The 14,762-nt window shown below is 34.0% G+C and overlaps 1 protein-coding gene across 6 annotated transcripts in view; it reads right to left on the reverse strand.

Moving 5' to 3' along the window:
* Positions 1-399: 399 nt before the first annotated feature.
* The window catches only part of RFX3 (regulatory factor X3), a gene marked incomplete at its 5' end in the record, with an annotated part of 288,404 nt that continues 274,041 nt past the window's right edge, over positions 400-14,762 (reverse strand). For 5 of the 6 annotated variants that reach the window (XM_079113050.1, XM_079113049.1, XM_079113051.1 and 2 more), the window contains 3 exons: positions 400-7,420; positions 11,394-11,436; positions 12,360-12,422. In XM_079113050.1, coding sequence (XP_078969176.1) covers positions 7,182-7,420; positions 11,394-11,436; positions 12,360-12,422 — 345 coding nt within the window. In that variant the 3' untranslated portion in view covers positions 400-7,181. The remainder of the gene's footprint in view (positions 7,421-11,393; positions 11,437-12,359; positions 12,423-14,762) is intronic. The other variant, XM_079113052.1, reaches the window with a different exon arrangement.

Raw genomic sequence — 14,762 nt, forward strand, 5'->3', positions numbered from 1 at the left:
TATCTTAAGTGTATTAAAACAAATTTGAATAAGTTATTCAATTTGAGCAAGGAATCTAGGTGCCAAATATCAATGTGAAGTGACAGAAAACAAACACATTATCCAAAAATCTGGAACTACAATGAAATTGCTGACAGTGTCTGAAATTAAACAGCACTCAATCACTAATCTTCTTTGAGGGTAAGATTTATACCCTGCTGGGTTTATAATTTTGTTTTTACTTTTGTGCTGTTCATGTGTAAATATTGCCAATTTCATTTGACACAAAGAAAGAAAACAACTTAATTTTGTTTCTAAGCTAATGAATGACACAGATTCTACGCTCCAGATGAGATAGTGTAGCAGAAGTTTCCTGGCAATGTTTGAGGGGAAAAAGAATCAAGCCATTTCAAGTGGGTTTGTAACAAGGAAACAAATTTATTGATTTTAAAAGACAAGACACCATTTCGTTTTGAAAAACACAAGAAAGCTAGCCTGAGTTCAAGTCTGAAATATTCAGAAAAATCCTACTAATATCTTTAGTATGTTCCAGTCATTTGTTTAAACAACACACTAAAAGTTAATATATATTTTTATAATTATAAAAGTTCCCCAGTTATTGTACAGTACACAATACAAATTGCCCACAAACTATTATTTAGCTCCTGCCAATTTTGAGAGGACATGATATACTAAAAGATTTAGCATTTCTCACAAAAATCACATCAGGAAATACGTATTTACAAAATCAAATACATTATACAAAAAACCATCACATGTTATTCGGTAAAGATGTTTTTAAATAATTAAAAAGTTTATTCAACTGTAGTCCAAAAACTGGAAAAGAACATTACATTATCTCACACATACAATCTCTACAAAAAGTTGCTTACCTCATTTACATAATATATTCAGTCGATTGTAAAATAAATGTTCAAATATCTCCTAGTGTTACTATGTTTCTGTGCTTGTGGGACTGAATAATGGAATCTGCCACTTACTAAGTGAAATTTAAATGATGGCACTTAAAAAAAAATACAGTATCTTAAAAAAACACAATGAAAGAAGTTTTACCTAGAAGGTACGAAAGCCCTGAGTGATAGTAGAATTACTGATTGGTAAGCACTACAATTAACCTAATTAAAAGTTTACCACCTCAGGCACAAATTTCCAAGTTTTCTCAAGGCACTCACTTAAAGTTTCTGTAACCAACGCATTGGTCACCACCGTAGGTCCAAATTGATGATGGAGATGAATAGAGAAAAAAATTTGCTTTGGTACAAAAGATGCTTTTTAAATGAATAAAATTCAATACCTCCTTTACTGGGTCATTTAAAATTGTGTTTAGCAGGTTAAAACAAGGCAATCAATTGTTCAGAACTACTAATCAATTGAAGAAAAAATTTACTTGGTTATCAGCAATCAATCAGTGTTTTTATTTTTACTTTCCTCCCCAGAATCAAAATTCTTCTAACAAAGATTTGTTGCCCTCATTATTGAGCTACATAGACAATTCTTACCAAATATTTCATTACTCAGGGCTTCCAATCCCAACATTATAATTTATTTAAAAAACAAAGGAAAGGGAAAAAAGAGTTAAATACCAGAACCAAATAAAAGAGACCAATCACATTAAAAAAAAAAAAAAAAAAAAAAAAGGACATTATTACCAATTACCTTAAACAAAAGGGGGGAAAAAATCCTAGGCAGTCACTTTGTAAGTGGCTTTTACTATTTAATTAAGTAAAATTGGTAAACTAAACTCAGGTCTACTGGCACATAAAATCACTAGCAGCAATGATCAAGGCATGCAAACTGAGAAGCATTTACAGTAAATCATCATGAAGAATTCAAAAGAAGAGAGTTAAATTAAAACCCTTTGAGTATTGCATGTTAACACACGAGTAATTTGCATGGTGTGACTTCCTAAACTGCCTAAAAAGCAACGTTTACGGCATACTTGCACTATGTTACGGATGTCTTTTCACCAGACATCAGAATAGGTTACACTCTTACCTGCGCCCAGCTAGGGCAGCGCAAGCACATCTGCAGACAACACTGCTCTCGTGTTTGATCACGCTAGGGACAAAGGGGAGCAAGTGTGCAAAGAGATTCCCTTGAACAAATCAGCAATGGTGTAAGCAGACTGATACTTAGATATCAGAAGCAGTAGTCATAGCATCTTCTGACAGATGAGCTTAAAATCAAGTGCTTTGCTCTCCATTCTATCTCTATATGGTTTTTTCCTGACAAAGTATTAAAGTTGTGGAGCATAGATAAAATTATGCCCTCTATGAATTCCCAAACAATATTTTATGAGTGATGCAAATCCAAATAGCCTAACTGCCCCCAGAGAATTCAGAGTTTCTATATTCACTTGAACTCATATCTTCCTAAGGCTTCACTTACACTTGTACTTTCTAAAGCTAAATAAATGAGATCTTTTGTTTTGGGGAAAAAAGAAGAAATGTAACCCTTTCTTTATCATACCTTTTAAAGGCAATCTAGGTACCTTCAATGTGCAGAAATCAGATATGACATAGGTCTACACAGGACCATGTATTTGTCCTTCTTTTCTACAGCGTCATGATGTGATGCTAGAAAAGTTGATTTCTTTTTCTGTAAACAGTACACTTACTTAGATGGCAGTGAATATTTGGGAATAAATATATCAAGCCCTCTTGAAGGAAAATTAGGAGTTGTATATAAAATGCAAGTGTTCAGCATGGAAACACTTTCTCTTCCTACCCCCCCTTTAAAAAAAAGAGCATATTTAGACATTTGGATATAGAGTATATTTTACCGGTCTAAGTCTAAATAAATGATCTGAAAGGCTTTTGTCCCCCATTGTATATCTTACAATGCTCAAAGGGTTAATACAAGGCATTACATCAAAGGGGTTTTCTAAGACTAGAACTAAGCACTGAATTAATGCTTCTATTCCAGTTTTTAAAAATCACCAAACTTGCAGAAATACTAGATTCCATTAAATTGATTTGTTCTAACCATACACATGGAGGCTGCTCTGATCTAGCGGCAAGCCCCATTTTCAAGAGCACTGCATGCTGACCCTCCTCCCCCACATTCTGGTGTATTCATACAGATCACAAAAGCTCTGACTTCAATTTTCAGATGGCTGCTATTTCTCCAAAGAATTTGGGGAGGGAGGAGAGGTTATAACAAAGTCAATTTATTGTATATAACCACTGCCTCATGCTGTACACAAAGGTGACTTGCCAAGTTTTTAACTTTCTACTTGTGTCCACGTATGGAGGACCAACATCACAGTGACAAACTTTTTTTTCCTCTTACACTAAATGTTTCAAGCACAGCATGGTTTTAGACATCTCAAATATATTATCTGAATAATTCTTTAAAATTTGAAAATGCATTTAGTACTTCTAGACAGGGTATTCATGTAAAAAGGTCCGTGATTACGGCACTGAAACCGTATCCATTCCTGAATGACTTACAGCATTCTACAAGAACGTGTTCCTTTTCATTTGTCTACTACAAATCAAAGGCAGTCAATGTTGCACACTACTAATTTTAGGTATGCAGTGATAAAACCACTTTTGAAATTTTTCTTTTGTTTTTAAAGTACACCATCTAAAGAGAGGTGCGTGAACCGTGCTATACAGTACAAGAAAAAGCACAAAAAGGAAAGCAGGTTTCTGAAAAGGCAGTAAGACTTATACAGTCAGTCCAAACATAGTTTGGATGAAAATCCTGAAAAGTGATCAGCAACTCGAAGGAAAAACTGAGAATTGGGCCCTATGTTCCAATGGTTCACTCATTCCATCCCATTGTTCACTGGTTTTAAGAATGCAAATCCTTTGGTGTAATCCTCAAAGTACATGTCAAGAACATACTATAGTCATGATACTCAATCCTGTCATATGGAAACATCTTTTCCGAGACTTCCAATTAACTAACATATCTTCCTCACATTCTTCCTCATTTCAAGGGCAGCACTTGGCTTATGCAGATATATCTCATGACTCACGTGTGATTACAATGCCAAAAAATACCAATAAGTCCTTAAAATGTGTACTTGTGTCACTTGTTAATAAATTTTTTATGAGGGTATTAGTGGCTAATATTATTTAGAAAAGTCACAGTTCCAATGAATAAAAATAATGATTTCAATAATTACAACAAATGTGATTGCTCCAATTTGATCTAATGTATAAATTATAGTTTTAATTTTCTAAAACATTTCAAAATTCAAATTTGACATTAATGAAAATGTGTGAGTATGTGCATGTCTTACTGTGAACTACAAATCACTGGAAGTAGAGTGAACTGTAGATAGGTGTTCTTCTGTGTATTGATTCCAAATATCTATCCTGGCCACAAAGAATAAATATTCCTAAGTATTCCTAAAGGAGATCAGAATATTTTTATTGAGTCAATTTCAAATACAGTGATATTTATCAATTTCTAATCTGTTTTAATTTAGAACAAACCATGAACAAGTGGAAGAAATGTTGAATCCTAGAGGGTATCCAATCCCCCAACTATCATGAATCTAAATTTGTCCATTATTACCAGATTCCTCTAGTGATACAAATATACCCAACATTGAATTAAAGGAAACAATGATAATAAATACATTTAAAGTCATTCAATAAACAAAATGAAACCAGTAAATACATTTGGTCCAATACAAGTGTAATACCATTCAGGGGATGGTAGGTAAGGACAGGAAACTGAAAAAACTCAGAAAGGAGAGCCAAAATAGTGTTTTTTCCTTTTTTGATTTTAATTTCATGTGTAAACATTTCCTAATGTAAATGAAAGTGGTTTTAGCAGATTATGACTTTTTTCTGCTGTGTGTGTGTATGTGTGTGTGTGAGAAAGAGAGAGAGAGAGAGAGAGAGAGAGAGAGAGAGAGAGAGAGAGAGAGAGAGAGAGAGAGAGAGAGAGATGCAAATTTATTGACTTTTGGGGAGGAAAAAGGGGATTATCATAAATGATGTTTATATGAAGGTGATGCTAGGGTGCTAGTAAGGACTTTCAAATATATAATTAGGTTGCACAATACAAAATTTGAGTCAGTTTTAAAAATTATATTTAAAACATTGAAATTTTGCTTAAGAAACACTGTTGAACTTAAATAGTCTAAGGCAATCAAGCAACAACAGCTTAGATACACTGTATGTTACCTGAGAAGCCATTTGGTATGTTTAACTTTACAGATTGGCTCACCCTCTTCTTCCCAATCCCCGCCCCTCCCCCCAATACAAATGGAAAGATAAACATCTTGTGTTAATATAGTCTTCTTTTGTAATCTGTAAATCATTTTGTGCTTTCCTTTTTCTTTTGGCTTTATTTAGTTATTTTCAGTGTTTGCTGATTGGTATTTTGTAACTATTTAAAAAAAGGATGTGCGTTTTTTTGTTGCTGTTAATAATTTGAGTGCTTAAGAGAACCTTGGCTTTTCATGCAAATTAAAATGGGGATGGGTATATGCTCTTTAGGAACTCACCTTCTGACTTTGTAGCAGACTCCTGCCCCAGGGGCACTCGTGTGCATGTGGACACAGACACCTAGACACATGGACAAACATGTAGACTGAAAAGATGCACTTCAATAAGTACCTGCTTATTTTGTTAACTTTCTAAAATTGTAACTAGATAAGAATGGTCTAAAACATATGATTTTATGTAACAAGTTGGTATTAAAACTAGCCTGCTATTCCATACCCTTAAGCAATCTGATTTGTAATCAAGTAATAGTCAACTCTAAGAATAAAAAATAGGTTCATGGTCACTCAGAGGGAAACTAATTCTTGTCTTTTTGTTTTGCTTCATTTCCCCTAAATTTCCTTTGAAGAACATGTAACCTGTCCTTATTTCAGGAATCTGAAAATGACAGGCACACTTTGTCAAATGGATTGAAGAGTTATTCACATGAACAAAATAAACCTTACTAAACCTTAGCTTCAGTTCTGTTTTAAGGCACCATGTAATAGCCGAGGTACGATGATCCCTGATGTACATTCTTCAATGGCAATGGTCCATCCAGCCACCTATCCAAATCCTACAGAATTGGGGATAAGTAACGGTGAGGTGTGCCAGTTACACTGCCTTCAGGTTCTGTTTAAAATTTAAATCCACATATTTTAGAAACCAGGAAGTATTTTTGAAGGAAATAACGATATGCAGGTTGCTACATTCCTTGCATTCTATAAATTTTCTTTTATAATAGCAGCATATTGAACTACTATTAGAAAAAAGACCTGGAATAAAAGAAAGTCATCCAAATGGAATGGTTTCCTGTATGTCCAGCTCAGCATAAGTAGCATGTACACTTAAAAAAAAAAAAAAAAAAGTCAAGTCATTTTATCAGCTTCAGTATCTAACTATCACAGCCCCACTTAACAGCAGAACACATTTGTGTAGTGGCCCCAAATACAGAATCAGTAGTCTTTAAACAGAGGGACTGGGGTGCAAATAATGGTTAAAATTCAATGTCTCATGGAAACTTGCATTGTTAACATGGTCTAATAATTATGTACACAAATTATGTACATATTAGCATAATCTCTTGCAATTCTGTCATTTACTCTGAATTGATAAATGCACAGCTCAATTTTTCTTCAGAGAAAAATAGATGACCTTCCCAACCCTCTAGCACTATAATAAAAATTCTCTGTATTCTCTTTCTGTACTCCAAAATGTTATCAAAATAGTGTCTTATGGTTCTGTCCAATAAAAAGCACCTTTCAAAAGCAAATTTGATGCATCTGCTGCCAAATGGGCATGCCTCCAGTGTAAATCAAAGAAATTCATTTCTTTTGATATTTCACAGAAGTGCATCTAATTAAAAAACTTACACATGAAAATCATACACCAAGACTAACAATCAACAATAAAATATTTAAGCTAAAAAATGTAAATTACTTTTTAATTATAAGAAAACAAAAACATTGACATTAAGTGTTGTAAAAATCCTTCTTGACACCTGAAACTAAGAGAAAAAACTCTTATTATTAAGTGACAAATAATTTGTTTATGTTAAAAAAAAAAAAAGACCTGGCAAAATACATACACCCATTCCATTTCACAACTCCAAAAAGGTAATGTTCAGCACAGATAGAATTTGACAACAGTCGACCTTCAGGCTTATAAAATTTTCAACTTAAGCCCAATATCAACAGGGTTAATGTAAGCTGGAAAAATACACTTTAATATTCTTTAGACTGCAGTGTAGGTATTTCCTGTGGTGCTGCACTGCCTGATAGTCTGAGTACTTGTGACGATGTGCTCGCTGTGGATTGGATTCAGGAGGCTTGGTTGCACGCTGCTCTCGAGAACAGGCTGCATGCAGCCCACCGGGAATGCCTGGCTCAGCTCTGTTTTCTCTCTTTTGGCTTGAGGCTCTGAAGAGTCATCCAGTTCTTCATCCATTTCACTTTCCACTTCACTGCCTTCATCTGCACAAACAAATAATACCAAGACTACTACCAGAAGACAAATTGGAAAACTGTGATCAATGTGTGCCTTAGAAACACTTGAATACAGTACATCAGGGCAGCAACTTCTTAGCCTTCTCAGGGGACAGAGCTTGTAGGTTTTCCTTTCGTGGGATTTTACTTGTATCAATGTTGTATTAAGGCATCTGTGATTCTTTCTCACACAGCAAAGATAATTAATTTTTGGCAATTTGTGATCAAAACTTTAAGAGCTCCTTTAAGAAGAGCTTTGGATTTTCATAAAGCTTCTACATTAAATAAGGGCATATGACACATACAATCACTTTGGTAGTCACTTTGGTATACCCTGCTGGTTTTGGGGGAATTTACTGAGTTGAAAACATTAAATTAAAAAAAAAAAAAAAAAAAAAAAGATTAAAAGTTTTCAGTTTCTGGGCTGGGGTTGTAGCTTAGTGATAGAGAGCTTGCCTTACATGTGTAAGGTACTGGGTTCAATCCTTGGCACCACATAAAAACAAGTAAATAAAAATAAAGATATTGTGTCCATCTATGACTAAAAATATTTTTTAAAATGTTTTCAGTTTCCTCTAAAAATTTATACTAAATACAAATTTAATGTTTGTAGATGTTAACATAGGTGACAATGATGTCAATTCACAATGTAACTATTGCATGTGTAAGCAGGGGTTGCTATGCAGACTTTCTGATACACTCTGATGCTATAGATCACAGTATTAAATAAACCTTCAATTTTTATTATGAAAAAAAAGAAGAGTGGAGAGTAATATGAGAGTAAAAGAATGCACAATGAGTTCTCATTCCTGGCAACATTGATACTGTTAATAGTTGGTATTCATTTCTGGAAATTAAATGTGTTAAATAGTCACTGTTACTCCCACATCTTAATACATTTTATATTAACTAAAGCATCATTATAATGGAATATCATTTAATTTTTTCAGTATGCATTGTTAAAATTCAAAAGTACAGTAGAGAGAAATGATGCTCACATACAGTTTTATGACTGTGGAAGATTCTTCTCAGAAGAGTGTAGAGAATATCTCTTCATTAGATCATTGTTAAACAGTAAGGAATATATTCCTACCTTACAAATATTTTTTACTCACCCAACATGTTTTATTGTTTACAAAAAAAGAGCAAGGACATATATAATCACATCAAATACCTCACTTTTAACTAAAACGTAACTTATCAGGTGTCTACTTACAGTGGCTTGCATGATCAGAGTCAATTGTTCATTCTATTCCATTCTACAGCATATCACAAACTGTATACAATGAGTATCTCTTCATCAGGTTAGGATGAACCCTTTCTAAGCAACGCTGAATAGCATTTGTGGGGTACCTACAGTAGAAATCTCTACTAATTCAACTCCTCATATAGACTGGCTCCTTGACTTTTCTTTTGTTACTATCAATTGGGCAAAGATGGTTCCAGAGGAAAGTGCTGGATGTGAGTGGGTGTGAAAGGTTTGTACAATGTTTAGGTCCAAAATGTAAGGTCTGAGAAATGGTATGTTTAGTACATAAAAACTAAAATCAAGTGCACTAGGGTTTACTGGAGACACTGATTCAGCACTTTATTCAAAGGCTGGGTGCATTTGAGATCAAAAGATACTGGCTAGAAATGACATTTATAATGCATTAAGAGAAAAACAAAGAAGTATTCTTGGCCTATCTTCATTAACCTTTTTCCCTCTAGAAATGAACTTGATAACATTAGAGTTTGTCAGCATAAGCAGATTCAAAGGATTGGGCAGCTGCAGGAACAGGGATGTCTTTGACAGACATTTGCTTCAAGAGAGTATAACAGAAACATTTTATGATACTATTTATTCTGTTGTTTCTTCTCTTGATACATGAACCAAAAATGCTTGGAAGGACCCTCTTAGTAGTAGTAGTCTCTCAGCATTGTGATTGTCAAGTTTCATTTTATATAGTTTCTTTTCTTAAAAAAAAAATCAACATCTATTACTTGCACATATTAGGGGAATTCAATGCGACCATTCCCATGCTTGATCGGTGTGTACTGATCAAATCTAATTCTCTGCATGTTTTGAAATTTTTATAAGGGTCAATATTACTTTTATTATCATAGGGAAATCCTCATTTTGTAGATAAAGCCCACAAAAACTCAAGATTTCACGTTCTCCTTAGCCTCTGAATATGCCAACTTGGTTGCAGTTCAGGAGGCCTTGGGCTTGGAGGTGAACTGGGACCAGCCTCACCATGTCAAGAAGTTGAGGATATATCACACTAATTTTTAGCTTCCTCTCCACAAATAAACAATTGTCAAAATAATATAAGAGCAACACTTACTTAAGAGGAAAAAAAAATCATTTACAAACAGGTAGGGAAAGCCCTGACATCTACCTTGCTGTGAATGGGAGTAACAGTGAGATAATGGGCTGAACAAATTTAAGTGTTCCAGATCAGCTGGACTTAAGTCCATTTCTAGATGAAAGGGCCCTTTGAACAGGCTACAAAGCAATCTGCAAAAGCAAGCCCCTTCTCCAGTTCCTAAAGATAAATCAATGCAATTCTGTAGACATCTTATTCTCCTATAAAGACTCAAAGACATTTCCTGAGAACCCACTTGAGGTTATGGAAGTTTAGTACACAAAAACTAAAATCAAGTGTACTACAGTTTACCGGAGACACTATTCAGCACTTTATTCCAAGGCTGGGTAAATTTGTCATTAATTTATTTCTCTGAGGGTTATTTGGTTATTCCACAGTGAAGGTATTTGTAGCAACATTGTTTTGGCTATAGTTTTCTAAAATTTTTCTGCTCTACTACTATAATGTTTTACCAAAATGGGAATTAAAGTATACACAATTGAAAGGGAAGACTTTCCCATGATAGTGATGTTGATTGATATGTGACTTTTCCCAGCAATATTAATGTTTTCTACCCCCAAGAAACAGGAGCTGAACACTGAAGACCTTAGAACAGCATGCTCTAGAGAACAGGGTTGCAGTTCTTTGTAGACTCCCAGAATCCTTTCTCTTCCCTCAGATTCCCTACTGGCTCTGGCCTGAAGGATCTGATTTAATCGTGTCACTGTACCTAGTCTTTGCACATTTTGTTCTTGTCTCCAGAAGTCAATAACCATAACACTTCCCTAAACCTCTGATACACCCCCTCCACTTTTAAAGAAAGCTATATTTTACTATTAGTACTTGCTCATTAGAAAGTGTATGTGTTTTTAAAAAAATGTACTGTATTGTTTTTTATCAGAATTGTTTGTGTTTGTGTTTGGTTTATAAAGTTGGGTAGGATTTTTGTGTTCTATCTCAACCCCAAATCCTTCTAAACTTTCCCTGTTCTTTTATGAGTGGTTTTATTGATCTTGAGATTCTCTAGGAATCTATGACATGTAAACATTAGACTATATACTGGAGTAGCAATACTGCTATTAAAATAGCTGCAGTATATTAAAATATACTCCAGTATATAGTCTAATGTATACATGTGAGTATGTTACCCTCTTCATCTGTACTACCAATGATCTTATTTTCACATTATTATCAGAGTTCTTTTCTTATTGAAAAGTTGAACTGAAAAGGTGAATGGACCTTCTTTCTTCTTGCTTGGTGGGCTTTGAATAAAAATGCCTGGGGGCTCAAATTTATCATTTTTCTCTAAGATTCTGGCCATGGTCTGAAATAATTTATTACTTATAATTAACATAAGTCAAAAATTTTTTTTAAAAGTATTGAACTTTAAATTCCATTTCATGCATTTATTATATCTTACATTAGGAAGACACAGGATGGGGTGAAATGGCAAAATAATGAAGGATTCCAAAAGACATGACTGTCATGTTCATCTGGGACTTGTATGCTATTTCTACAATTTCAGAGTGCAGTACACATATGCTATATTTTCCTCTTTGTGAGTTTTGCTCAAAAGAATTCCTTTAACAAAGTACATTGTTTTCAATTCTTACCTTTATCCAGATTTCCAGGAGATACAGCATTTAAATCACCAAACTGCAAAACAATAGTCATTTGTGATAGTTACTATTAGGCAGAATAAAATAATATTCTATCAGTCAGTGGAAAAACCGCTCTATGACTTTTTTACAGCTATGAACTAGTGACCATTTTGATCCCTAACTACTTGGGTCACATAATTTTCCAATCAAACTTGTCAAATTTGAAGCTTAAATTATGTCACAATTTAGCTGTCTTCATGTCTTTGCAGAAGGATAACAATTTTCTCTGCCTTCCTTGCTTCATCTTATGTTTTATTATTTCAACTCAGTGATGAAGAAATGGGGGTCTGGATGACCTGGATGAAGGTGGAATGTGGTGGAATGAATTTGGGAAGCCCCAATCAAGCAGGACATATCAACTCCACCTCCCAATGCATGGCAATGAGTCTAGCTGGAATCTCTACATTAGAGCAACATGTTTGTTGAACTCTATTTTAAAAGCTTTTATTAGTGAAAATGAAAAACATAATAGGGGCCCCAGAGTTGATACCACTAATTTTTACAAAATTTTTAATTTGGGATTTCTCTCTTGAGGTTCTTATTTACCATGATACCAGGGTTCCACTTCGAAAAAAAGAAAGGCATTTGATCATTACTAATGGAAACAAAAGAGCTTGCAACAATATGGAACAATTAACAACCTTCAGCTTATATGTTATTTTTTACTTTGGTTCAATAACTTGATAATAATGTTACAGTGAGAAAGTACATTGAGATTCTCAGGGTGGACAGATATGGATACACTAAATAAAACATTGAATAGCAGAGGTAACAAAGCTAATCTGAAAAAGGTGAAGAGCAACTGCAGAGCACCCACTTTCAAAAATGGTAAACACTTTTTTTTAAAGTAGTAAGTCATTATTAGAAATTTAGCTTTCTCAACAGGCTTAGAAAGGATGAGACAGAAATTCTACTTACATTCAGAAGTTTGCTTATAAAGAGTTCCATGATAGTAGTATTTTTTTCATCTACAAGGTATGTCTATAAAGTAATAAAACTGATCTTATTTTGCAAACATACACATGTTGATTTTATTTTTTCCCACCTAGTAAGTACTATTCTTCATGGTAGCTACCTTGGGAACTTGTACATTTATTCCAATGTCTAGGGCTCTGGACCTCCTCTTTGACAATTCAGTTCAAGAGTTAGTTCACACACCATTCAAGAAAGCCCTTCTTGTTATTTTACATCCAACTCTGACTCTAAATAGCATTCACTGCTCTTGGTCCTACTTCTCACCAGAATCAAATTCATCTTAGCTACAACTCAGGATACTTAAAACAATATGTCATGATGCTCTTTATGATTTCTCAGTCTTTCCAAGGCAGTTTCACAGAAAGACATGTCATACTGCTGTTAGGCCTTAGTGGCTTTACTGGAACAATGTGCAGCCTTCCTAAGTGACTCTCTGTAGGGGACAGGGGTGCTTCCTGGGTAGTAACTCTCAGTATATTTGTTTGAAAGTCTGTGTTATTACTTTACAGTTACATCCTACTGGGCAACAAATATAAAATCCTAAGTTCTGAACTATTTTGAAGTGTCTAAATAAAATTCACAGTGTAAATTATGTAGGATTTCTTGAATTACAAAATATAATCTAAGCAACCAAACACCAAAGGGATTATTTATCCAATTTTTTATATTATTTAAATACTTTAGAACTGTAAACAGAGATTGCCCATTGCTAAAAGATAAAATTATTTCTAATTAACACAATATAATAAGACTTCTATTTATTTTACATGACTACTTGGTAACACATCCAGTTCCTGAAAGAAGTTGGCAATGATGATTCTAAACATACCTTTATATTTATAAAACAGTGAATACAGATTGAGTATCCTTATCTGAAATGCTTGGGACCAGAAGTATTTCAGATCTCAGATTTATTTGAATGTTGAATTAGTTACATCTTGCAGATGGGACCCAAGTCTAAACAGAAAATCCATTTATGTTTTATATATGCCTTACAAACACAAGTTAAAAGGTAATTTTATACAATATTTTTAGTGCCCCTGAGTTGACTATGACCCATTACATGAGGTTGCATTGGGCGGCATTTTTTACTTATAGTGGTGCTCAAAATATTTCAGATTTTGGAGCATTCTGAATTTTGGATTTTTTAGATTAGGGTATTCAACCTGTATTTCATTTGTTGCTGAAAGATCTCTAAAAGTTGTTTATGACTAAATTATTATTCTCATTAATGACTACAGGATCACACAAAGTGGCTAGACTTATGTGAACATTTTTTTTTTCAAAAGTAACATGTTTTTAGTTGCTCCTTAATTCTGAAAACACAAGAAGTTCCTTAATATAAAGATTTTCCTTAGAAAATTGCCATTTAATCTGAATAATATGTTTGATTATTTATGATCTGAAAATAAAAACCAAAATAACTGGAGTCTCAGTGACTGCTATTGTCATTAGTAAAATAACATCCATATTATACATGCTGGGTGCTTATCACTATGCTATGGACAAGGTACAAAGAACTCAGAGATGATATCAATGCCTCTGGTTGTCTCTTGGATTAATGACAAAGTTCTAAACTTATAGCAAATGCAAATTATAGATTTAAAACTTTAAAATTCTATGGAGAAAGATTTTAATATCTTAATATGAAAAAAGGGTTATATGCATTCAACATGCGAGGAACAAATATATATATATAAACATATATATATATATACACACACACATACATACACACACACACACATGCACATATAAAATTATAGGGGGGAAACTATAAACCTACAGATAGACTGGTAAGATTCAGATAATCAATACATTTGCTCATTTCTTTATAAATATTTATTGAGAACACTACATGCTGGGTACTATGCCAACCAATACCAGTCAGATCAATTTGGAAATATTCGCTTCTCATGGAGGTGACTATCAGAAATTGCTTCTATTATGAAAATAGATAGGTGAGCAGAAAAATAAGGCAGCCTGGGAAACTTTAGGGAAGGCTTAGAAGCATGAGTCAAAGCCTTGGAAATGGAAATTAACTGTACAATTACATGACTTGGGAGCAAGTCACAACAGCAGGAACATGAACAGTGACAGAGAAGATTGAGTGGACATGAGGAAGACAGGACCACTGAGAGCAGACAGATGACAATACCTACATTAGGCCAGCACACATGAGAAACAGAAGAGAGGAAACAGGAAGAGATCTAGATGAAAAAATGGACTCTTACAAGAAAGTACAGAGATTATTGTAAACTGTCAGCTCCAGAAACGGCAGGAACTTGTTGCATTGTAATTTCCCCTGTTGCACATGGATTGGAGGGGGCTACCATTGTTTGATGT

Source organism: Sciurus vulgaris (assembly GCF_902686455.1).
Source record: "Sciurus vulgaris genome assembly, chromosome: 15".
In the NCBI taxonomy this organism is placed as follows: Eukaryota; Metazoa; Chordata; class Mammalia; order Rodentia; family Sciuridae; genus Sciurus; species Sciurus vulgaris.